The 26877-nt window shown below is 34.3% G+C and overlaps 1 protein-coding gene across 4 annotated transcripts in view; it reads right to left on the bottom strand.

Annotated features, from left to right (window-relative positions):
• Prkd3 (protein kinase D3) overlaps positions 1–26877 on the bottom strand; it is a 70469-nt gene that overhangs the window by 29451 nt on the left and 14141 nt on the right. For 3 of the 4 annotated variants that reach the window (XM_047522294.1, XM_047522295.1, XM_047522297.1), the window contains exons 3-8: positions 15438–15576; positions 13692–13823; positions 12316–12473; positions 5955–6147; positions 3568–3645; positions 202–385 (exon numbers count right to left, since the gene is read on the bottom strand). In XM_047522294.1, coding sequence (XP_047378250.1) covers positions 202–385; positions 3568–3645; positions 5955–6147; positions 12316–12473; positions 13692–13823; positions 15438–15576 — 884 coding nt within the window. Of the gene's footprint in view, positions 1–201; positions 386–3567; positions 3646–5954; positions 6148–12315; positions 12474–13691; positions 13824–15437; positions 15577–25896; positions 26027–26877 lie in introns of those variants that run through there. The other variant, XM_047522298.1, reaches the window with a different exon arrangement.

Genomic DNA, 26877 nt, shown 5'->3' with positions numbered 1-26877 from the left:
TTTCCCATCTTCAATGGATGGCAAAGATGATATTATTTATTTCAGAAATACTTGTAGGGCATGTTAAAGAATTAGCCATTAGTAATTTAGTTTTAAATTACATTTTAAAGTTTTGCTTAAAGAGATGCAGGTTTTTCTTAATGGAGATCCTAACCTGACCATGCTTTTGGAAGCAGCCTGCAACACCTACACATGTGTTACCTGATTGTTTTAATAGCTTCTTCATCTCGTTCCACATCAAGATCAGATGGATCCAGGAAGAACATTTTATCTTCTGGGGGAGATGGCTCTTCTGTGTCATCCAAGCCTCGACTACCATCACTGTTCATGTCACTATTGTCAATGTCCATTGGTATATCTGTATCTGTTCCCAGACTGGAAGGTTCTGGCAAAGTTTTAAATGAATTTCAGAGTTTTATGTTAATGAAATAACACATCTAAATAGTCTGTTAAATAGGAAAAAAGTTTTATCTTAAAATACAGGAAAATAATTTTGTGATTCAAGATAAAGAAGTATTTCTTAAGGAAGATACAAAATGCAAAAAATCATAAGGTACAAAATTAATTTGATTATGTTAGAATTTTTAATTTTCATATGACAGAAGGTACTGCATATAAGCAAAGTAAAAGATAAGCCCCTATGTTACATTATGGCCAAATAATTTTCAGTAACAGTGCCAAGACAATTCAATGAGGAAAGAATTAAATGGTCTTTTAAATAAATGCTGCTAGGACAACTGGATATCTACATGGAAAAGAATTAAATCTGATGCCTTTCATAAATTATATAAAAAATTAAAGTAGATCAACCTAAAATGTAAGAGCTAAAACTATTAACTCTTAGAACAAAACATGGGAGTAAATATTTGTGATCTTAGGTTATGCACAGCCTTCTTAGATACACCAAAAACCTAAGTGACAAAAATAAATACATGCATTGGATTTCATCAAAGTAACACTTCTGTGGGGCAAACCACACCTTAAGGAAGTGAAAAGACAGACTACAACATGGGCAAACATACCTGTAAATTACATATTTCATTAGAAACTTGTATCTAGAACATCTGAAGAACTTTTGCAACTCAATATAAAGTCAAATAATTTAGTTAAACGGACAAAGGACCCCAAGAGAGAATTTTCCAAAGAGGAGGTAAAAATGGCCAACAAGCACATGGAAAGATGCTCAAGGAAATACAAATGAAAACCACAATGAGATAGACTTCACACTTAATAGATGCCTGTAATCAGAAAGACAGATAACAACAGGTGGTGAGGATACAGAGAAACTTGCATCTTCATATATTGCTGAGATGTGAAATAGTGCAGCTGCTTTGGAAAAGTCTGGTAGGTCCTCAAAATGTTCAACATGAAGTTACTGTGTGACTCAAACAATTCTACTACTAGGTGTCTATCCAAGTGAAATGAAAACATATCCTTTGAAAAATTATACTCAAGTGTTCATGGCAACATTATTCATAACAGTTCCAAAGTGGATATGACTCAAACATCTACTGACTGATGAATGGATAAATAAAAATGCAGCATACCCCTACAGAGCAATATTATTTGTCAATAAAAAATGAATTAAGTATTGACACATGCCACAATACAGATGAACCCTGCAAACATTAATGCTAAGTAAAAGAAACCACTCATAAGACTACATATTGTGTAATTCCAAGTATACAAATGTCTAAAATAGACAAAAACAGAAAGTTGATTAGAGATTGCCAGGACTAGCAGGGAGGAGAGGACAGGGACCACTAATTATGAAATTTCTTTTAGAGGTGATAAAAATGTTCTTAACATTAGATTGTTTTGACTGCTGTGCAACTTTGTGAATATATTAACTAGATGAATTGTAAAGTACACAAATCACATTTCAAACGTGTTAAAGATTAAGTTGCTGGGAAGCTGCTTATACCACACATAACTGAAAAAGAGTTAGTATGTAGAATTAATAATTCCTGTAAATCTGTAACAAAAATAGCAAAGCATTTAAACAGGCAATTTACAAGGAAAGAAATTCTAAATAGCCAATAAACACCTGAAAGATGCTCAAACTCAACAGTACTCAGAGAAATGCACACTAAAATAAATAGTATTTCATATCCATTTGTCAAAAGGAAGAAAAGTACAAAAATGCAAATACATTAATGCAAATCTAGAGAAGACTTTAATTATACAGAAAAGTATATTAATTCAAATTAATTGAAAGATAAACCAATTTTACTCTGTCAATGATGTTACTAAGCTATGGTGCAAATGACTATTTTTACCCACAATTCATTTGCTGAAATCCTAACTCCCATAGTAATATTGTAGAAGGAAGTGGGGCCTTTGAGAGGTGATTAAATCATAAGTGCTCTGCTCTCATGATTGGGATAATGCCCTTATAAAACAGGCCCAATGGAGCTGGTTCACCCATTATACCACATGAGGATGCTACTAAAAGATGCCATTAGTGGACCAAGAGATAGACTCTCATCAGACACAGAATCTGCCAGCACCCTGAATATCCCAGCCTCTAGAACTGTAAAAGAAATTTCTGTCATTTATAAGCTACCAAGCTTTTGGTATTTTATTATAGCAGCCTGAACAGACTGAGACAATCAGCAATCATGGAAAACATGACACAAGGAAAAATGTTAAACTCTCTTTTTTCAAGGATTCTTTTTCTTTTTTGCAGCGCTAGGGACTGAAACCAGGACCACACACATACTAGGCAAACAACCACTGAGCCACATTTCCGGCCCAAGAAAATATTAAACCTCGAGTTTAATTTTTCATTCCTTATGCTTTTCCTACAGAATGACATATTCTTTTTTTTATAGTCATTTAAACTGTTAAAGAAAAAGTATGTTGAAAATTTAGAGCCCTTACTCCTTCATTCAAAAAATGGTAATGTGTTTATTTAATATTGTCTTGTAAAGAGAAGGAGTCGGGGGAAGTCAAAAAGTAAAATGTTTGGATAATAATTATTTGACAGAGAGAGAGAGACAGAGGCAGACAGTGAAGTAGTATGTGTTTCAATGGCTATGGACTAAGCGCCCAAGGGTTCAAATATGGGTTCAAATTCCAGCACTGCCAACTATTGGCTGTACTTTTGACAAGTTATTTCATGTCTTTGTGCCTTAGTTTACTCATTTTTTCTTGGTATTTATCTCAAAGGGTTGCTCTTATGTTAAGTGTCAATATATTTCCAGAGTTCAGAACAGTGTATAACACAGTAATAAGTTAATAAATACAAGAACTTTGCAAGAATAAGGACAACAGCAGGGTTTTAAAAGAGATCCTCTTATGTCTACAAATGGAAGATGATATGCAGCACTACTGCCTATCTTAAACTACAAAGCAAAGGGGCTAGAGAAAAGATGGAAAGATATAATGGCTAATGAATGAATAGTATCACTGATCTCTGTATTTTGCTTGATTATTAAGTAAGAACAAAACCTTAAAAAAAAAAAAGTAAAATATGCAACTATAACCTTACACAAAGGTAATATACAAGGGAATCTTCATGTGATCTTCTCTGTTCTTTTAAGAAATTAGAAAAAATAATTTTACCTCCATTGAAAGTAACCTCTCCAAGGCAGTCTCTTGGTACTTTTGATGCACAGCGTTTATGGCAGTTGAATTTACAATCTAAAATAAAAAAATATATGGTTTAGTATTATATAGACAGGCAACATCAGATATGGTTATAGACTTTCTTTAAATCACACATGGAATATAAATACTAATGATGATACTGATGCTAAAGTAACAGTATCTTCCTTCACTAAGAACTCAAGTCTTGGAATAAAGATCTGGTTTCAACTTCTGATGGCACATCTTAATAGTTGTTTAACCTTCTACAAGTCACTTAACCCTACCAGGGACCTTCATCTGTATAATGAGGCTACTACCATTCACATAACACTGCAAAAATGTGCTGGCAGCTCCATATTTCCTTCTCTTATCTCACATGCATTGTATCTCTTATCTTACCACATCATTTCTAAGAGTCTGTTAAGCTGATAAAATTTCAATCTAATGTATGTTGGGTACATATTTTTAATTTCTAGGTATTAAAACCTGATGCAGATGCAGAAAGGACACTAAGAATCAACAAAGATTTATGAAAATTTTAGTAAGGGTTTTCACGTACAGTCCTGTTAGGAAGGACTAAGCTTCTCAGGCATAACATCTCCATTTCTACATAATAGTTCTCTTCTGCTTATAAGAACCTCAGAGTTGATAGCACTGCAGAATAGAATCAGATATAATCTATTCAACACTACTATGTAACTCAAACTGTGGTCACCAGTTCAGCAGCATCAGCATCACTTGGCAACATGTTAGAAATGCAAATTCCTAGAAGTAGGGCTGAGAAATGTGTCTTAATGAGCTTTTCAAGTAACATTAAAATTGAGATCCACTTATGTAACTATGTCTAACACAACCTCTGAAATTAATGTACCAGCAATAACTGAGTAAAAATAATTTTGAGTTCTGATTTACAACGCTTTAACTCTTGTGAGTCAAGAAAATCCTATGTATCATGTAAGTAGCATAGGTTGAAGGTCATTATAGAAAAATAACCCATAAATGTAATAATTTGATGGGTAATAAAATTTACATTAGGTAAAACATCTTTAGGAGATGTCCTAGGAAAAAAATCATATACATTAATATCTTCCATATCTCTTAAGCAACAGATTTAGTTTTAATTTCATAAACTTTGCAAATTTTGCAAATAACAAGTTCCATCTTCTCTTTGAAAAAATAAAGTTAAATTTGTGGTCTACCTGTAGTTTGTAGGTTCTAATGGCAGATATTTTTATTTCTCTATGTTCTTACCCATTTCTTAAGTAATTTATTTATGCTTTCTTAGATTTTACACACGATTTCAAGTTGTATTAAAAAGTTTTCATATAGGAAAGGATTTTGAAAATAAGAAGACAAATAAATGGATGAATAAATGAATAGCAATCAATGACCCAGTGTAAATTTATTATAACCTAATTTTGCTTTCTTAGCTTTACAAATGAATGAAAACAATGAATATTTTACTTTTTAACTATCTTAATTCATATTATAAAAAACAGTAAATTATGATTATATGGATCACTGAAAAGGCTCAGCTATTCAGAAATATTAACCTAACATCTTCTGAATCAGTGTAAGCACAAAACATTATTCTTCTAGAATCCTAAAAGGTTAAACTGATAACCCAGTGGCAGGATTAACAAGCTTTATTTAAAAACTCATCAATCTGAGAATGCAGCTCAGTTGTAGAGCACTTGCCTTGCATGCACAAGGTCCTGAGTTCAATACCCAGTACTGGAAAAAAAGAGAAAGCCTAATGCCTGAATGAGTCATATAGTAAGTATATAGTAGGTAACCATAACTTACCATACAAGAGCCAAATTCTTGTTTAACTAGCTATGTAATCTTTTTTTGTTGTGGTGGGGATGGGGATTATACTCAGGGCCTCATGCATGTTATGCAAACTTTCTACTGCTGAGCTACATCCCCAGCCCCACTAGCTATATGATCTTAAGCAAATTTATAAACGGAAAATGACTGCTAGTACTAACAACTTTCACACAGTAGTACAAACAGTACTGTACTACTGGTATGTAGTACAAACACTGCAGATAATAGTTGTTAACAAACACATATTTTATATGCTTTTACATATATATATATTTTTTTCTCTTTAAAGTTGACAACTACAAGAACAATTTCTTCAGCAAATTCTTGTAAATAAAAATATTTTAGTAGCTCAATGGTAGAGCACTTGCCTAGCATATTTGGGACACTGGGTTCGATCCTCAGTACCACATAAAAATAAATAAATAAAATAAAGGTATTGTGTCCATCTACAACTAAAACTACTTTAAAAAATATTTTATATTTACTAAGAAAAACAGGCAGGAATTTTACTTACGGAAAACAAATAATCCTACCTTTGCACTGCATTCCTTGGCGAAAGAGACCTTTCAGTAACCGTTTGCAGTACTGACATATTGTGGGACGGCCGTAAGAGTGAACAGCAAACGTGTGTGGAACTTTTACTCTGCACATTACCATCTTCTCCATCCAGATTGGGCGACCACTCCACGATGGAATTCTCTTACTTGGTTCTTGGTGAACATGTGACTAAAATATAAATAAGTATTAAAAAGAAAATTATTGGGAGCAGAGTTTAACCACAAAAGTCATTATTGAAAATACTAAAGTCAATAATCTGAAATGTGGATCTCAGTAGTTTCCCATGGAAAATTTAAATTATCAACCCTTGAAAGAGAAAAGCATAGTTTCTTTTTTTATGCTATTAATCATATTTAAACAAACAAACAAAACTAAGGTATGTTCATTCATAGATATATATGTATTTTTTTTCATTGATTAACTATTATTTACCAGGCACATTTGGCATATAACTAAAAGCCAAAAAACTTAACATGACTCAATTAATTATTTTATTTTCAGTAGTACTGGGGATCATACCCTGGGGTGCTCCAACACTGAGCTACATTCCCAGTTCTTTTTATTTATTTTTTGTTTTGAGGCAGTGTCTTGCTAAGTTGCCCAGTCTGGCCTTGAACTTATGATCCTCCTGCTTCAACCTTCTGAACTGCTGGAATTATAGGGGTGTGCCACCATGCGCAGCTTAGCATTAATTTAAAAATGATTTCCAAATCTATTCAAAACATTGACCAAAGGGGGGCGTTGTGGCTCATGCAGGTTATTTCAGCCACTCAGGAGACTGAGGCAAGAGAATCACAAGTTTGAGGCCAGCCTCAACAACTCAGAGAGGCCCTAAGCAACTTAGTGAGATCCTGTCTTAAAATAAGAAATGAAAAGGGCCGGGGATGAGGCTCAGTGGTTAAGTGACCCTGGGTTCAATCCCCAAACACCAAAAAAACAAACAACAAAATAAAAAAAATCCTAAGGATTTAATTATAAGAAATGTAAATAAATTTGAAGAGTACTATGGTTCATATTGCATTATTGAACATGCAGTCTCAAAATTATTTTGAAGCAAATCTTAGATTTTCAAATATATGTCAACCAATACTAAAATATATATTTATATATTTATATATATACAAATTTAAGTCTAATTCATTTTGATCATATAATTAATGACAGGTACAAAAATAATTAAAATGGCTTTAGCCTTAGTATTTAGGCTTTAAGTGGTTCCTTGATATTTTCAGTATTTTCTAGTTCTCTGGATTTTTTCTCTCGAGTGAACAAAAATCAAAACTAAAAAACAATATGAAATTTTTGTGTAATGTAAGGAAGAGGATATTTAACTGTGGTTCTTTCTATATGAAGGGAATAATCAAACTGAATTGTAGGCCAGTTCAGTGTGGCTCATTCCATTCATTCAACAAACATTCACTTATTATTATATGCTAGACCCTGTGTTATATATTTGGGACACAAAACTGAATAAAACATAACCCAGGTTCTCAAGCACAAAAGTCATATACCTAACTATCACCTAGATATATGAATAGATTTTGTTACAACTACTTATATCTTCACTGCCAGAATTGAGGTCCTGAGACTGTTTGGATGTCTTCTGTAACTAGTAATATTTATAACTCAGAAAATTTGAGTCATTCTATATTGATATGTTCCACTAATGGAAGCAAAAGAAGTCAGAAAAAAATAAGAGACAGAGAAATAGAAGGGGAAGCAAAAGGAGGAAGATGAGCAAAAAACAGAAGAAAAGGAAAACAATCAGAACAAAACAACTGAACGCAGAGCACTATAAAAGGAGCATAAATATAGTTCCAGATCGATATTTTTTTCCTAATGTACAGTCAGAAATTTCTAAAATGAATATGAAGCTATTTAATTCAGGAAAAGTACAAAAAGCCCAAACCACACTTCATGCCTCAGATGTCCAAGGTGTCTAATCTGGCTTACCCTTTCTCCCTGCTGCCATGCAAGGAACACCTTCAGTCAAAGGAACACCACAGGGATTCTGCAAAGTTAAGAAAGAAGCCAAAGGGAACCAGAAACAGATGTTTTAAGTCTGCTCACCCCTGGCTCCCTATTCTAATGGTGACTCAACACTGCTTCTTTTGTTCCTGCTTCTACCACTTTTGGTTTGTCTCAAGTTCAAAACATACAAGATAAAGTAGGATTGATTTAGGCAGCCATCATCGAACACACAGGGTACTTCTGTGAAAAAAAAGGGACTTCATAACAGACCTTTACATATGCCAATGGTCAGTTAGTGCCTTTTGGTCAGGTCCCACTGGGATTGGGGTCTTGGGGACATGGTATAGACCATGTGTACCAGGAACTGTTCAGAGGACTATGGTTGTAGCAGCCATCTAATCTGTCATATCCAGTACAGTTATTTATGTTATCTCAATTTTAAATAGGAAAAAAAAAAAAAAAAAACTCAAAGGGATTAATGCTAGTAAGTGGTAATGTCAGAATCAAGGCTTAATGTTTAGTTCTTCTTCACTGTAGTCCAGTGAGTCTTAATCTTTTTCCCATCTCAATATACTGAGGCTTACAATACAATCTCACTTGTAACAGTGGTTTGCCTCTCTATGAAGGAAGGAAGCAATGATATGGCAGACTTAATCAGAATTTGAAGGGAAGAGAATATTGGTCAATCTAGCTAGAGAAACTGGTTAAAATGGGATTATGGAGGGGCTGAAGAGCTGTTTACCTAGCATATGTAAACTCCTGGGTTTGATCTCTAGCACCAAGAAACAAAACAAAACAAAACAAAAACAAATACAAACAAAAAAATTCACCACTACCACCACAAAAACCCAAAACAGAGGATACTTAAAAAGAAACACATAACCGTCCATCTGGGAAAAAAAATTTGCTGGGCTTGAAGTTTAGCTAAGTGGTAGAGCATGTGCAAAGTCCCAATCCATGGTGGGACAAATTAAAAAAAAAAAAAAAAAAAAAAAAAGGGGGGTGTGTGGTGGGAAGAGAGAGAGAGAGAGAGAGAGAGAGAGAGAGAGAAGAACTATTGAGATTAGACCAAAACTGAGTGAAAGTTCTTCTTACCTTGTTTTGGTGTCCCCTATTTATAAAGTAGCACTTAGCCTAAATTGTTATTTCTTGCCTATTAATGCATAGCCAGAAATTTTCTATAAGAAATCTGATTTCCATAGCTTTCCTTTAAGCTAACATTTGTCAAAGTTAATTGTTCACAAAAACTGTACAACACTGCCAATTTTCTATTATATATAATAATGAAGAAAATAAAAACATTTTAAAAATCAGTAATTATGTATATTTAATTGGCTTTGGAGTATTTCTCAGTGAAAGAAATATCTCCACTTTTACACATACACTTAGATCCAACATTTTCTTTCTATTTTGTCCTATGCCCTTGGGGATATACTGAAAGGAACACTTAACTGTCTCATCTTCAAAATGTTAGCACTCAATTTTGTATTCTCTAACCTTAGCAGTCCCAATCTAGCCAAAATCAATGAACAATATATCTTCTTCTGTTCTTCTAAGTCTGATTCCTCTCTAGACTGATTTCTGATATTATAACAGAAACAGCCTTCTTACATGTGAACAAAAACCACCTCAGAGTCAGATTAAAAGGTTTTTACTACCAACTTGCCTGTTCTCAAGTTTATCGCAGTATTCAGTGATGTTTAACACTCAGTGATTCAGAAACTTTTCTTTCTCATTTTTCCTACCTATGTAATCAGGACAAAACTATATATATCTCCTAGGATTGTGGTTAGGATTACACCAGACAAGGTAAAACTTCTAGCATAAAGCCTGGCACATGTGAGCCACTCAGTTAGCTCTTCTCTATTGTTTGTTCAGCTGTCTCCTCTGTTCCTATAATGTATCCTCTCTTCTTACTCTTTCTTCCCTGTGATTTTCCTCCTGAGTTCTTCCTGTACTTTACACCTCTTTCCTGAGACTGCATGACTAGACCAACAAAGGAAAACTCTGAGAACTTTCCACACTACCAGTTTTACTTGCTGTAAAATACTCCAAGCAATCAAACCAATTCAAACTTGTCACTCTACTTCTTACACCTTCCTACAAAGCTTTCATTTTTAGGATAAAATATAAGATAACAAATTAAAATTTAACTAGTATCCATGGGTTTGGCATCCACATATTCAGCCAACCCTGAACTGCAAATGTAATTAGGCCTATGACAGATGAATCTGTATTGAATGTAAACAGACTTTTTTTCTTGTCTTTATTCCCAAAACAGTAAGAACAACACCTATTTACATAGCATTTGCAGTATATTAGGTATTATAAGTAATCTAGAAATGATTTAAAGTATGAGTACATACATATATAAATATACCAAAGGAAATTTCACCTTTATGTGTATGTAGAAAATATCAATCAAAAATAAAGGAGTAAAAGGAAGATCAGTAGAGGAAGAATAGGAGGAGGGAAGGGGGGAGGGAAAGAGGAGGGAGAAGAAGGTCTTCTTAACCAGAATATATAGTGAAGACACACACACACACACAAAAATTATACAAGAGGATGTGTGAAGGTTGTTTGCAAATAGCATGTCATTTTATACAAAGGACTTTAGTGGCTCTGAATTTTGTTCATCAGATGCACCAACTTTTCTATTATCAATCTTCTCCTAAGTTTTTCTACGTTTATATACAACCCCTTCTTCTTAGTCTCTGTCACAATATTCTTTTTCTACTTTAAAATTTCAGAGTAGGGCTAAGTGATAAGTAAATATGGAACTTTAGTGACAGGATTTCAGAGGCTTTTACCCCAATATCTTGGATTAGCAAAATCCTGTAAACCCCTAGGGCATCAAGACAATAGCCCAAGTCTTGATTGATTTATAGAAGGTCAAAGAGGTTATAAAACAACTAAGTGATAAGATTAAAACCTATGGATGAAAGTCATTTCAAGTACTATTAAATGATTAAGGGAGTTATTTTTTTCTCTACCTTTACCCTTGAGAAGCACAATACATTATGGGGAAAAAAATCACAGATTTAAAAATTATGAAATCTGGGTTTAATTCTAGTATGTCTTATTCATTGGCTCTATGACTCCAGACAGGTCACTAACCATTCTGTGTCTTCACTGTCTTATGTGTATAGAGATCTTTGAATATACCTCATATGGTAAGGTTCAATGTTATCATTCATTCACTATTTCATGCACCTCTGAGTACCTACTAAGTACCAGATACTGTGCTGAGCATTATGGGGCACAAAAAGACACAAATATTGTCTTCTTTAAATAGAGAATAAACTCCTTTGGGACAATTTCATATATAAAAGTGGTATCAGGTAGTATGTCATAGACACAATTAGAAATTTTTGAGAAAAGTGTGATGTCATTCAGAAAATAAAATAAGGAAAGGTAGGTAGGTAGCTTTTGAGTTAGGTCTAGAAAAACCATGTACAACTGACAATAAGAGCAGAGTTAGGAGGAACAATGTTGTGTGGGAAATGTTGGAACAATATAGACAGTCAGGAACATAAAATATATAAAGGTTTCTGTGATGGTTAATCTTGGCTATTGACTTGACTCAATTGAGAGATGTCTAGAAAAATCCATAAGGCTTACTGCTGGGTGTGTCTGTAAGGGTGTTTCCACAGATGACTGACATGCAGGTCACAGAACTGAGTGGGAAAGACCTGCTCTGGATGTGGGTGGCACTGTCCAATAGGCTGGGGGCCTGGCTGGAACAAAGAGTGGAAGAAGGAGAAAGCTTGTATGTGCACACTATCCTCTTTTAAGTGGGAGGATTTTTTTTTTTTTTTTTGCAGTTGCCATCACAGATTCCAGCTTCTTCAGCCTTTGAATGTGCACTTGCACTACTGACTCTCCAGGAGACTTTGGGGCCTATAGCCTTGAAATGGGACTGTAACATTGGTCCTTCTTACTCTGAGGTTTCAGCTTTTTTGACTGAGCAGTTCTCCAGCCTATAGATGGCCATGTATAAGTCAATTTAATAACTTTTCTCTTTTAGTTATGTGTGAGTGCACACGTGTGCATACACACACACACACACACACACACACACACACACGTTTCAGTTCTTCTGGAGCTCCCTAATAGTGTTCTAGTGGGAAGTAACATAATCAGAGTTGAGCATTAGAGATACTGATCTGGCTGTTGTATATGAGATGGGAAGTAAAGTATGGAGAGACCAGGAGCCAGGATACTGGCTAGTAGGCTAATATTCCTACAGTAAAATAGAAATATTACTATATTTATGCATATAAGTCATTCTAGGATGATGTCATACCCTGTGGATACATTAGGAATAACTAGCAAAATCTCCTTCTATTTCCTTACAATACATACCTCTTCACTGAGAAGGGTTACACATTCAGGCTGTAGGGGTCTTGGAACTGAGAGGCCAGGTCCTGGTAGAGATACATTCGATAGACGTCTCTTTCTTACTCCACTACAGTTATTTGGTATCTTGAAGGCACATCGTTTATGATAATTGAGTCCACAACCTAAATATATTTTAAAAGGTAAAATGTAAGATCTAAAAAACTTCACTGTTTACATGTGACACATAAAAAGCTAGCACTTATTTTATTTAACTTACTATTTCTGTCAACAATACCTACCCTAATTAAGAACCTGATGACAGGCTAAGTAGAAGGTAACAAATTCAAGAACAAGAAATATGCAGAAAGGTTTATTTAGAAAGGTTGTTAGCTAAAGCAGTAGATCCTGAAGTACAGTCCCAAAGGCAATCACCTGGGAATTTGTTAGAAATGTAAGTTACTGGTTCCACCCGATTTACTTAATTAGAAACTTGGAATGGGAACGACCTAAGTGTTTTATGATGCCTGATAAAGTTTGAGAACCACAGCTTAACACAGTGGCCAGCAGCAAACTGTGATCATGCACCACATCCTTCCTTTGATGAGAAAACTGTATGAAACTCAAATTTCACTGTTCAAAAATACAACTTTTACTGGAACGAAGCCATGCCACTGTTTATGTATTGTCTACAGTTTGTTTCACACTACAACAGAATTAAGTCACAATAGAGACCATATGCTCTGCAGAACCTAAAATATTTACTTTCTGGTTATTTCAAAAGTTTATTGACCCTACACATTAGAAGACTGCTTCTTTATAAGAAATGTACAACTGTAGCCCACCCACTAGCAATTCTAATTCAGAATGTCTTTGACAATTGTATTTAAGAGACTTATATTTAGAGAAAGGTTAGTATTTATTGAGCCACACTTTGTGCCAAATGTTTTATCCAAATTACCTTATTTGAACTATTTATGAAACCAGTGGGGATGAGTACATTTTACAGAGAAATCAATCCTCAGGTCTAGTAAGTTGCCCAAGAATAGAAATGAGCAGGTGGCAGAAGTAGGAACAGATTCCTACTTCTTAAAATTTCTGCAACCCTTTTTAGTTTATATTTTTGGTACTGGGGATTGAACCCAGAGTTACCACTAGCTACATTCCCAGCCCTTTTCATTTTTTATTTTGAGACAGGGTCTCATTAAGTTGCGTAGGGTCTAAGTTGCTGATATTGGCCTTGAATTTGTGATCCTCCTGCTGAGTAGGTATTATAGGCATGTGCCACTGTGCCCAGCTAATCTCTGCAATTCTAAACCTTGGTTACTACGTATATACCAACTATGATCTTGCTGTTCTTTGATAACAAAAAATACAAATGTGGAAAATTTTAAAACACATACCTTCACATTTTAGTCCCTGACGTACCAATCCCCAGAGCATCTCGCCACAGTAATCACAAAAAGTAGGAGCTTTGTAAGAATGTACATAGAGAGTATGTGGACGAATCTGGAAGTCTTCTACTGTGGCCAAAGCTTTTTAAAAAGAAAAGTATTAAAATAAACTTTATATCTGTAAATACAAGGAGATCAGAAATGCTCACCATGTACATTTATGTTGGAACAGAATCACTCTCTAAGTTTTCATTTGATCATAAAAATTATTTTCCACATTCAATATGGTGATTTTTAAACTCTTGTTTACAAAGTCCACTGGCTTCAAATAATTTGAACTCCAACTCAACTTGGAGGTCTATAGGCAAATTATTTGGACCTTCACAAGCATTTTCACATAATGACAAGACTATAAAATAGTTGTTAGATTTATTTTAACTAATTAAAAAATTGTTTAGCTTCCAATACACTGGGGGAAAAAACACTAAAATAAAAATAAAGATACTGTGGAACTTAACCTCAATTTATCACAATATTTCTGTGAGAAAAGATACTGAATTTTAACTTAGGATCCTAGGATACAATGTTTTCCACAGTTCTAGTGGTTGGGGGGTGGCGGAGAGACTCCTTCCTTTTCCCTCAGTGAGTGAAAGAACAAACCTGCAAGAGTGGAATCAAGCTTGTGGTTTGATTCTGACCAGTCCCATAACAAAGAAGGAATGAATGTGAACATGACTTCCAGGGAGGGCAGGGAGTGAGGACCCTCATGAGTGAAGAAGACAAGGAATGGAAAGTATACAGATGGTTCAGGGCTGTAGTAGAGAAGAGTGATCCATGAAGTGGGGGCTAGATGAATGGGAAGATCAGAAATATAAAAGGAGTGGGGACTAATAAATAAAGGTGATGATGGTCAGAGGCTCTGAAGAATAGACTCAAAAATGAGTTTAGGGGAGAGAAACATGGCAGCAGGACTCCAGATCCTTAGGTAGTAAGCTTGTTTGCTTTTTCCCATCAGTACTCCTTTCTTGCCAAACAAAAAGTATTACAGACCTACTATGTTCATGATTATGATATTCCTTCTCCCTTTACATACCTCACTAACAATCTTGCCCACAGACTGTTGTATGAGACTAGAGTTAAAGAACAAGGAAAGGCAAGAACAGGAGAGGTAGGAAAAGGAGAGAGGAAATGCCCATTGGGAACAAAATGGGAAGAAGCATTTTAGTTCGTTTTAGTTAGATATAATATTAGGGTTCATTTTTATATAATTATACAATCATGGAATATAATTTACTCTAATTCAGTCCCCACTAGGAAGAAGTATTTTTTAAGCCAAGGAAACAATCAGTATTGCTGTTTCCTCTTCTATATCTTTAATATTTCTCCTTTTTTCCCCCTGATTCTTTTCTGAACCTCAATTTTCTTCATCTAAACTCTATATAAAATGGGAAAAAAGGAAACCAAATTTTAATATTGTTTTCTTTCTTTGACTCAGAGAATAAAAAATACATTCCATTGTTGGTTCAACTGATAATTTCATTAGTTTAGTAAAACCCAAGTAGTTCACAGTTCATTTTCCTACTTTCTCATCTGTGATAAGTAATCTTCCTAAAAGTAAAAATCACATAGTAACATTATTATAGAGGAAAGAAGTAAGCAACCCTATAGTACCAAGAACATAGCATTTAGTGCAGAAAATAAAGGTCTTTGGAAAAAAATAAAAAGGGAACAAAATAAAAGGAGCTATGTACTTACCTGAAAGAACAACTTCTACTAGATCTCCTTCATGTATTTCATCTGCTGAGGTAATCAGCTGCAAAATATTTTCTGAGTTCATGTCATGGCGAAAGAGAAGAATTTTATCATACATGCCAAAGAATCCACACTCTGGAAACTGTGGGAAAATAGTCCTATATCAATATACTCATAGCTTTCTGTTTTTACAAGTAAATGTCTCAAAGTTATGAGGGAATTTTAAATAGTGCTTTAGCTTAATACTATTTGATAACAATTTTATTGATATTCAAAAGGTAAACCACATACTGAAGCATTGTGGTTAAAATTAAAAAAGAGAAAAGTAAATTTATAAATAGTCATTGATTATCTTAAAAGATTTATCTCTTTGAATTAAAGCACTTTTTTGTTTGTTTCGTGTCATGCTGAGGATTGAACCCAGTGCCTCATACATGCTGGGCAAGTGCTCTACCATGAGCTAGATCCCCAGCCCCACATCTCTTTGAAATAGAGGATTTCTATATTGCTGGTAAAGTATATAATCTTGATCTTGTACATCATAGCCTGAAAGACAAGCAGTATTTCTCATTCTCTAGAACTGTACTGTCTGATACACAGTTACTATAGTTGCTAGTATAGTTTGGATCTTAAGTGTCCACCAAAGATTCATGTGTTACAGGCTTGGCCTGGAGTGGTAATATTAGGAGATCATGGAGCATTTATATGGGAAGCAAGGTTACTGGAAGGTTTTTACATCATTGGTCCTGAAGGGATTGTGGGACCCTGGTCTCTTCTTCACTGTCTTTTGCTCCCTGATCATAAGGTGAAAAGTTCTATTCTGCCACATACTCCTACCATGGTGTGCTGCCTCACTGAAAGCAATTGGAACCTATGAAACTTTGAGCTAAATGAAACCTTTTCTTTATAAGCTGATTATCTCAGGTGTCACAGCAACACAAGGCTGCTTAATGTAGCTACTAACCACATGTAGTTATTTAAATGTAAATAATTAGAATTAAGTAAAAATAAAATTTTAGTTCCTTAGTCACTCAAGTCACATTATAAGCACTCAACTGCCATGCTGGCTACAAGTTACCGTACTGAACAGGGCAGATATAGAACACTTCCATCATTGTAGTAGGTTCTAATGAACAATGCTTAAAGACCAATAATAATCAAACTATAGTTACAAGAGTGCTATTTACAATATTTTTCCCAGACACACATACAGCCACTAGCATTTATTTAATACTTTACATCTATTCACTGTAATTACAAATGCATGACTCATTATAATACCTTTCCTTCTAAACCTTTTGCCAGAGCAGGAGTACTGCAGATTTGTTCACACATGCCCTATCTGTATTATTTCAAGGCTTCTCCATTTTGTCAACGTAGTGCCAAGATGCTTGGGATTTGTATGTGGCCTAAAATATGAAGAAGTGTGTCTAATATTTTTAATAGTAAATAGTTTGAGGTTAAGAGAGAATTTTAAATACTTGCCTTACAAAAGAACCAATTTTAGTTTCCCAATCAATTTTTAAAAATGAGATCATCTTTTAGTTGCTTGTGATATGCTGCTCTAGAAAATTCTTCAGGTCTCATAATTTTGAATTCATGACTTATTTTAGTTACTCACAAAATATTCTTTAATAAACTATACAGTGTGTCAGGCACTATCAGGCCTATGTTGAATGGCCTGAAAGGAGTCCCATAAAACTATAAACGCATTTATTGCAGGGATGCTATTGGTGATAGAGTTTACTACTTCATACAGTAGCCCTGCTTTGTAAGGACTCATGATACAAAATTCCCTGGTTGGTTTTGTAATATGAACAACTTGATCATATAATCAGTGATGTTTTCTTGTTTACTTTGCCTACCATAAAAAAAAAAAATCAGTCAAATTTGCAGTCCATTTTACCATTAATCTAGGATCTATGGCAGGTATTTCTAGGTGCCGAAGCAACCTACCTTCCTCTTATTTTCTGACTTTATAATTTTCCCGTTAGAAAAATATTTTATGTCTCTCTAGAGTTCTCAAATCTGTAAAGTTTTAAAAAATGGAAAACAAGGACTTAATTAGAAAGTTAGGAGATTATTAGTATTTTTTAAACCTGGTAAAAAACAGAAAAAGATAGAAATATTTAGATTTTTACAAAACTAATTCTATTTTCAACAATTTGAGTTGCCAATAGGATTTATAAAAGTTCATAATATGCTTTAAAAAATATTTAACAGTATAAGGATTCTCAACTAGAAAGATAACAATAAAAATACACTCAAAATTATTAATTTTATTTAAAATTTAAAATAATTAAAAAATTTTAGAGAATATCTTCATAACTTAGTTGCAACAATTTTTCATAATTAATAAAACAAAAATTCCACATTTCATCCTTACAAAATATTTGAGTTTTGTTTTGTTTTTGTGATACTGGGGATTGAATCTGGGGTGTACTCTGCCACTAAGCTACATTCCTCTATCCTTTTTATTTATTTTTTATTTTGAAATGGGGTCTTGCTCAGTTGTTGAGGCCAGCTTGGAACTTGGCAATCTTCCTGCTTCAATCTCACAAGTGACTGGGATTAAGGACATGTACTACTGTGTTTAGCTTCTGACAAAATATTTGTATGAATGAAGCTGATTTTTAAAAGTCATAGTTCTTACATGTCTGCTAAGTGCAAAGTATTTGCCCCACAATGTATAAACAGAAAAAAAGACACTATCTTCTAGGAGATTATAATCTAGTAGGAAATAAACCACATATTATACCACATGATCAAACTAATGATGAAAATGAAATATAAACAAAATCACAGAAATAAGAGCAAATAAATAACTGGGAAAGTACAGTAAAGGGATCCAGTATGATATTTAAACAGAACTATAGTTAAAGATGGGCTGGGGGCAGGCATGGGTTCCACAGGCTAAAGGTAAAATTATAAGTGTCACTGTTGAGAAAGTACAAGGTAAATGGACTAAGGTAGAGTGTAACCATGAGACTGAAGAATGAGGTGGGGAAGAGCTGGGTAGAAATAGCACAAAAATGCACACTGACGTGACTGGGGCTACACTAACAAAATTGGGGTTGATAGAGCTAGTTCGAGCTTTGCTACTACTAACTATAGAAACTTAAGCTATGAAACCTCTCTATATCAGTTTTTTGTTTATAAAATGCGGATAACAGAAGTCCTGGCATTATAGGGTTCCTGCCAAAATTAAATTTCTTGATGGCACTGTGATCAATAAATACTAGCGGTTCGTATTATTATTCTGTATCCAAGAGGCAAAGATACAGATTAAAGTAGTAATATGAACAAATTTGTTACCTAAAAAATATAATGCTGGGGCTGGGGAGATAGCTTAGTCAGTAGAGTGCTTGCCTTGTAAGCACAAGGCCCTGGGTTCGATCCCCAGCACCCAAAAAATAAATAAATAAATAATGCTTATAGCACTGTATAAGGGAAATGAAATAGGAAGAGACCAGAACAATCTCCTGAACAAAGAATGAAGCTATTGGTTGGGAAACAAGAATCAGGGTCTGGATTATACAATACAAAAAGAAAAGAGATGAAGAATACTTGTCTCTTTAATAAATCATATGGATCATTAATACTGATTTTATCAAAGCAGAAGTCCTAAAGAATGGTAATGAAGAACTGAATAATACACACAACAGTGAAAGCAGGAAAACAGCAAATAAACTTACTGCTTGGAAAAATATATATATATAACCTTCTTAACAGACACGTGACCTAATGAATAATAACAACATGAAATTGGTATTAAAAGACTGAAGAACAAGTTTAAAAAATTACAGAAAATATTACCAATATTTATTTAAAATAAAAACTTGTACATCAGAGGCTAGAAAGTTGTTGGTGATAATAAAGAATAAAGCCATTTTCTAGGCTAATAAATATTTTCATAATATGTTCACCTACAAAATTGACAAATTAAGAGTTCTAAAGGGAGAAGTTGTAATACTAGCCTATAATAGATGGATTTTTGCTATTCATGATTATAATTTAATGATGTGGTTGGTAAGAGATTTAGGTGTGTCTGGAAAGATTACCTGAAAGCTAGGGTCAGAACTAAATGAAATAGAAAGTGTGGCTTGTAAAAAAGCAACAGAAGATTAAATCCTACCACTGAACATCAGGGAAACATTGTGGCCAAGTTTTAAAAACATTAGAAGTCTGGAAACATGAATATATTATAGATATACATGAATATATTATAGTATAGATCTAAAAAGAAGAAACAAGAAATAAACAATGAGCACACACTTTAAAAAGTCTACACAATTATAGAAAATAAACAAAACCCAATCTGCCAATGAAATGAATATACAGGGATTTACTGCTCATAATTTTTAGAAATTCAGAACAAAACCACCTGTGGAGCTTCAAACTTGAAAAGATGCTCAGGTTTTCTTTTTAGGTAGACACCTGAATTTTAAATTTACTTTAAAAATATTATTCAATATATTAAAAATAGTCTATTTTAAAAAGTAGTTTTATACTTACAGAAAAATTCAGACAATAGTACATAAAGGGTCTCATATAATCTATTATTAACATTTTATATTAGTTTGGTACACTTATTATAAATTAATCACCTACTATCATTAACTAAAGCCCTTATGTTATTCAGATTTCCTGTTTTTACAATGTCCTTTCAGGGCTGGGGAGATAGCTCAGCTTGTAGAGTGCTTGCCTCGCAAGCACAAGGCCCTGAGTTCGATCCCCAGTACCCCCCAAAAAAAAAAAAAAAAAAACATACAATGTCCTTTCTCTGTTCCAGTATCCCATCCATGTTAGCATACTACCTTTAGCTCTCATGTACCCTTAGGCCTCTTTTAGCTGTGACAGCTTCCTCAGACTTTGGTCTTTAAAGCCCTTGACTGTTTTAAAGAGTGCTGGTCAGGAAGGATGCCCCCATTACTGGTGTCTGATGTTTTTCATGGTTAGACTGGGGTTGTGGGTGTCGGTGAGGCAGACCACAGAGGTTAAATGCCACCCTGTGCCACCTTCATTATATCCTATCAAGGGGAGCTATTATCAACGAAATCACTGATGTTAACTGAGGTAAGGTCTGCCAGATTTCTCCACTGCAAAGTTACCCACTCCCTTTCCAGATCATATTTTTTCCAAGTAAATCAAAACAAACATCCCTCACTTAAGCAGAAAGTTATGTCCCCTTTCCTTGAAGGTGGAGTATCCACAACAATTATTTGGAATTCTTCTACTTAGGAGATTTGTCTATTTTCCTCCATTTGTTTATTTAATCATTTAATATGTATCAGTATGGACTCAGGGATATTTATTTTATACTTTGGGATATTATACTCTTTTGAAATAAAATGTTATTTTTGAATAGGCAATTAATTTTCATGGTTCGAAATACAAAGGTAGGACTGGGGTCATAGTTCTTTCTAGAACACTTGCTTAGCACAAGTGAAGCATAGGGTTTGATCCTCAGTACCACATAAAAATCAATAAAATTGAGGTATTGTATCCATCTACAACTAAAAAATTTTTAATTCAAAAGGTAAAAGAGGGCAAAATCTATGTCCTAGTTGCTCAGCTGACTCCCCTATAATCAATATCACCCAGATTCTTCCGAACATATTTTATATACAATCAAGTAAACATGGCTATATTTTTCCCTTTTATGTGGACGGTGTGTGCTTCAGTACCTTGCTTTTTAAATTTTTTTACTTAGCAACAGAGATTATTCCATTAACAAAGAAAGTTCTTATTCTTCCCCAACCCACAACTGTGTAGCTTTCTAATAGTCTCTGCTGATGGGATGTGGGGTGGGCAGTAAAACTAAGGACAAACTGCCTTGAGTTCAAGTCTTACCAATTGTATAATTTTATCTTAGTTTAACCATCTGTAGAAGAGTGTCTATTTCATAAAGTTATTATAAGAATTATTTGGCTTTTTCTGATTTGCTTTCTACAGATTACACCTGAGTCTTCTTAACTGTGCAAAATGAACTCTTTTCCTTGTCTATATAGGAAAGAAACAGAATTTCATCATACAGTTATGAAATTATCATTCCCAAGCAATCTCTTTATTCACTCTGGACTCTTTCTTTGCCTCTGTATGAACAATGGCTTCAAGAATAAAAAGACTCATTTTTCTATATGCATTTTATAGAAGTTACTTTTTATGTTATTAACTTACACTTGTTATAAGATTCCAATACTTGCAAAATTATTGAGTAATATGTATTCTGAAAGTTCTTTAAGGTTAAGCTCATGTCATTAAAATTCTGTCACTAAAATGCTACATGAGGTAGGAAGCTTGCAAGTTTTTATTATACTTGGTCACCTACAATTGGTGCATTTAAACAAAAGAATGAATAATTTATCACTGGGCACTTTTTTTAAGGAATATGGGTTTCATTCTAAATATACTGGGAAACCACTGGAGTTTTAACATACATTTGCTTTTTTTTGTACCAGGGATTGAACCCAGGGGCCTTAACCACTGAGCCACATCCCTAAGCCTTTTTAATATTTTATTTAGAGACAGGGTCTTGCCTAGTTGCTTAGGGCCTCACTAAGTTGCCAAGGCTCTCTTTGAACTCATCCTTCTACCTCAGCATCCTGAGCCATGGCGTTTACAGGCCTGCACCACTGTGTCTGGCCATTTAATTTACTTTTTAAAAAAGGTTTGTGTTTTGGGTATAATGAGTAAAGTAAATAATCTCATTTAGCAAGTCTGACAAATGTGTGTGTGCATGCATCTGGTCCAAAATGCCATTTAGTACCGAATTTGAGAAACCCTGCTCTAGGGAATAATGGAGGCAAAAGTATAGACACTGGGAAATTTATATAAATAAATATAAATAAATAAAATGTAGCCAACACCTAGGTTAAAATATTAAACATTCTCAGCACCACAGGTTTTTTTTTTCATATGCACTTGAGATGTTGAATATTAATGTGATTTTGAAATTTGATACTGAGTGAATTTTTTAATGCATAAACCAGATAGTAGTAAATAATTGGCAAGAATGTTCTCTTTTCAGGTTTCCTCTAGAATCCCTAAGAACCTAGAACTTAGTTAACAGGTACTTACTAGTTTTAAAACTTCGATAAGAAAAAAAATCTATTGACTATTATTTTTTAAAATCTTATTTTTGTGATGCCAGGGATTGAACCCAGGACCTCACACATGCTAGGCAAGCACTCTACCTCTGAGCACAGCCCCAACTTGTTGAATATTAAGCAACTAATTTGGCACTAAAAAATTCCCCAGAAACAAGTCTAATATTCATTTAACATCAATTTTTGGAAAGTGTTGAATTCCAATGAGTTTCTGTATATATACACAAAGCACCGAAATCCAGATAAGAATGAGAAAATTTTTCAAATGCATTTGAATTTATTCTTACATCTTTAATCTGAGACTCATAATTTTCTGGATATCACATACCAAAAAAGCTGCTTCAATTAACACCTGCATTTTTGACACAAATCAGAGCAATTTTTTCTTATGTTGTTATTAATTTTGATTATTTTAAATTCAAACTTTCTAGGACCTTCCACACTATCCAAGGTTTTAACCTGAATAAGCAGAATTAAAATTTTTTTCTTCTTCCAGTTTGAGCCTCCAGATTACTAATGGCTGGCTGCCTGACACTGTTTTGCCTAGACAAAAAAATGTAGGGAGAAAGGGGAGGATGTCATCAAGTTGCTGTAACACAGCTGTAGTAGAAAGAATGGGGTAGAGAAAACAAGACAGACTGACAACTGGTTTCTAGAAAACAAAAGATACAGCTGGAGTTTTTTGCTCTGCTTTGGTAAACCTGAAAATTATACCCAATCCATGTCTACAGAGACAATCTATTCATTCAACAGACCAAAATCATTCATAAATTAGGCTGCAAACGCTGTCTTCAGATTTAGTGCCATATAAATGGTCAAAACTAAAACTAAATGTTTTAAATCAACTAAATACAGATGGTCAGCTATAGTCAGAATAATTCTGATTTTGCGAACATCAATAGGAACTTAAAAAGACTTCCTTTCTGTCAATTTCCTTTTTCACTCCAATTACTATGTTCATTCAACAAATTAGCAGTAGCAGTAGCATTACAGCTATAACTTCTAAACCTCCTGGCAAGGAAAGCAAGGTGGGTAGCTAACATTCATTGAATATAGTATTTATGCACCAGAAATTGTACAAAGCACTTGACATAGGCCATCTTATTTATTTTCCTGAAAATTCCTAAAACAAGTAACCCCTGTCCTTTAATAAGATAAAAACTGAATCTTATTTTTTAGTTTGCTAAATACTAAAAAGGTATGAGCAAAGCAAAGTTAGAGTGTTGGTTATACATGCTCTGGTATTTACTAGTTTTAAGATTTCTACAAGACCATGATTTTTCCATATTTGAAAAGACTTAAAAGCCACAGGTATTACTATTTCTGAACACTGATTATATGCCAGGAATTGTACCACCAGTTTTATAATTAATCACCATCATTTTTTTTATTGAGGTGAGTATTATGATTGTAGCTTCACACCAAGGATCAGAAGTTAAGTGATTTGAGAAGGACCTCTCAGCAGAAAACAAGAAAGTGACGAAATAAAAATTTACATCCCTGGTCTGTCTCCTTGATAGTGAAACTCTACCAAAACAATATACTCTACTATGTCTTCCTTGGTTTATTCTTTAAAAAACAAAATAATGAGGCTGGGTTGTACCTCAGTGGTAGAGCGCTTACCTAGCATGTATGAGGCATTGGGTTTGATTCTCAGTACTGCACATAAATAAGTAAATAAACCAATGGTCCATCAACAACTAATAAAAATATTTTTTAAAGAATAATGAATAACAAAGCTAATGTAATTTCAATATTTGGACCCCATGAAGAATAATAAAATGAGCCAGGCTTTTGGCCTATTCCCTCAGTATTGATTTGCTCACTTGTAATCTGATTTTCTTAAGGTGCCTCCCACCTGGGATCCAATAACCAAATTTTTACTTGGCTCATTTCTAGTTCACCCTGCTGCTCAGATCTGTCTGCCTTTTCATGTCTCCTGATTGCCAGTCCCATTAGTTCTCTGTGTTTTATCAGGAAAACAAACAAAAAGCAAAAACAAAAAAAACCACAACATGCTCCCCTTAGTCATAAATCTCTAGGAGGCAGAGATCTTATTCGTGCTTAATTTTGCTGTACCAACTAATAAGAAATAGGAATCTGGTGAGATAGCTCAGGAGTAGAGTGTTTGCTTAGCATACACAAGGCCATGAGTTCAATCCCTAGCTCTAACACATGTACAGGTTAAAATCTTACATTCACTGTATAACTATGTCCACGCTCATTTAGAGAAACGATGCACTATTCATAATAAACAAAAATGCCCAAACCCAACTTGAAATTCTATTTGGAACATCTCAAATTATAATTTACATTAGAAGATTTTAATCTAAGAGATATTCCAAGATCTGTCGATAGTACTAACAGAAAAGTTTTAGATTTCTCCAAAGTTCAGAAATTCTATTTTTGTATCAGTTTAAATAAGCTGTTCCAAACTTAATATTATTAACATTTTGGGTCAGATAACTATTGAGGAGGCTCTCCTGTGCATTGTGACAGCACCTTTGCCATCTACCCACTAGTAGCCAGTAGCATTGCTTCCCAGGCTCCCATTGGGAAGACCAAATATGTCTCAGATATTGTGAAATGACCCATTGGGGGTCAAAATCTCCTCAGTTAAGAACCACAAGTTTAATTTGATCTTATATATTAAAACCAGACACCAAGACCATAATACTTGACAATTAAGACCAGTACAAAGGCCTAATCCACACTTTTTTTTTTTTTTTTTTTGGTACCGAGTATTGAACCCAGAGGTGCTTAACCACTGCCACATCCCCAGCAGCCCTTTTTCATATTTCACTTAGAGACAGGGTCTTGCTGAGTTTCTTAGGGTCTCGCTAAATTGCCGAGGTTGGCTTTGCTCACGATCCTCCTGCTTTAGCCTCCCAAGACTCTGGCATTACAGGCGTGCTCCATTGTGCTGGGTCTAATTCACATTCACATGTAAAATAAGGAAAAGGTCTACTGGTGTCCTGAGTGAGTAAATAACTTGAGATTTTAAAGTGTTTTAGAAGATCCTAGGGACTTTCTTTCTCCTCCTTGCTTTTCACACTCTTTCTTGCGCGCGCCCTTTCTCTTTCCCTTTCTTTTCCTCTCATTTTCTCTCTTACCCTGCAGGGAGACACTCTGCTTAATTAACTCCCTTATGTCAAAAAAAAAAAGAAAGAAAGAAAGAAAGAAGAACGTAGGAAGACAAACTAACTGACCATCTAAACTAGTGAGAGCAATTTGAGCATAACTAAGACACAGACACATGAAGTAGGATGGGAAAAAGTACTGGTGCTTATCAGCTCACTAAATTCTCTTCAGTGCTGACAACTATGAATTGTTTCATCAATGCAAGTAATTACCATCAAAGATTATTTGCAGTATCCTTTTGTAGCAGTAAGAGCAGGTAAAATGTTATTCTTTACCAAACACTTGATTCAAGTAAGATATTTCTAAGGATAAAAGATGAGTAAGCACCAATCACAATGTATCATGGATGTTGGAAGACTTTCAAAGCTTCAAAAAAAAAAAAAAAAAAAAGGAAGTTAAGTTTTGGCTTATGCTAACAACAAAAACAAAAGAAAACTCCACCCCACTCCACCCTTGGGATGGATGTGTCATGAAACTGGATGAAATTCAAAGAGTGACCACTTTTGGTCAAGTTTTAAGCAAAGCTCAACTAAAAATTACCTGTTGGTCGAAGCGAGATTTTCTTGGAAAATAAAATCTCTGTATATATTTTGTATTTATTTTGCATTTTATCTTTGTTAGAATTTAACCCAATTTTTAACTTACTATAAGCCTACATCACTGTTCTCTATTTCTGTAAGATTTTACTATACCCTCCCACTATACCAGGAAAACCAATTTCATTTTCCCCTTAAACACATGATACCTAATCTATACTTAGTTTTAGTTTTTGGTTTGAATGAACCCAGGGATGCTTCATCACTGAGCTACAACCCAGTTCTTTGTATTTTTTATTTTGAGTCAGGTTCTTGCTGAGGCTAGTCTCAAACTTGTGATCCTCCTTTCTCAGCCTCCTGAGTTGCTGGGATAACAGGCATGTGCCACTGTGCCTAGCGCATACTTATTTTAGAACTATTTGAACATTTCCCATGTTTTCCCCCATTTTGTTAATCTTTTTGTGAAATACATTTTTATATTATTTGACCAAATATTTGTTGAGGTCAGTGTTTTTCTTACTGATACATGAGCACTTTAAAGAATGAGAAGACTTTTTTCTTTTTTTATGGTGGTGCTGGGTGTTGAATCCAGTCTTGCATATGCCAGGCAAGCACTCTACCACTGATATATACCTCCAGTCCCATAGAATGAAGATA

The sequence above is a fragment of the Sciurus carolinensis genome, chromosome 13 (genome assembly GCF_902686445.1).
Source record: "Sciurus carolinensis chromosome 13, mSciCar1.2, whole genome shotgun sequence".
NCBI classification, from domain to species: Eukaryota; Metazoa; Chordata; class Mammalia; order Rodentia; family Sciuridae; genus Sciurus; species Sciurus carolinensis.
This window is presented reverse-complemented; position numbering and strand designations above follow the sequence as displayed.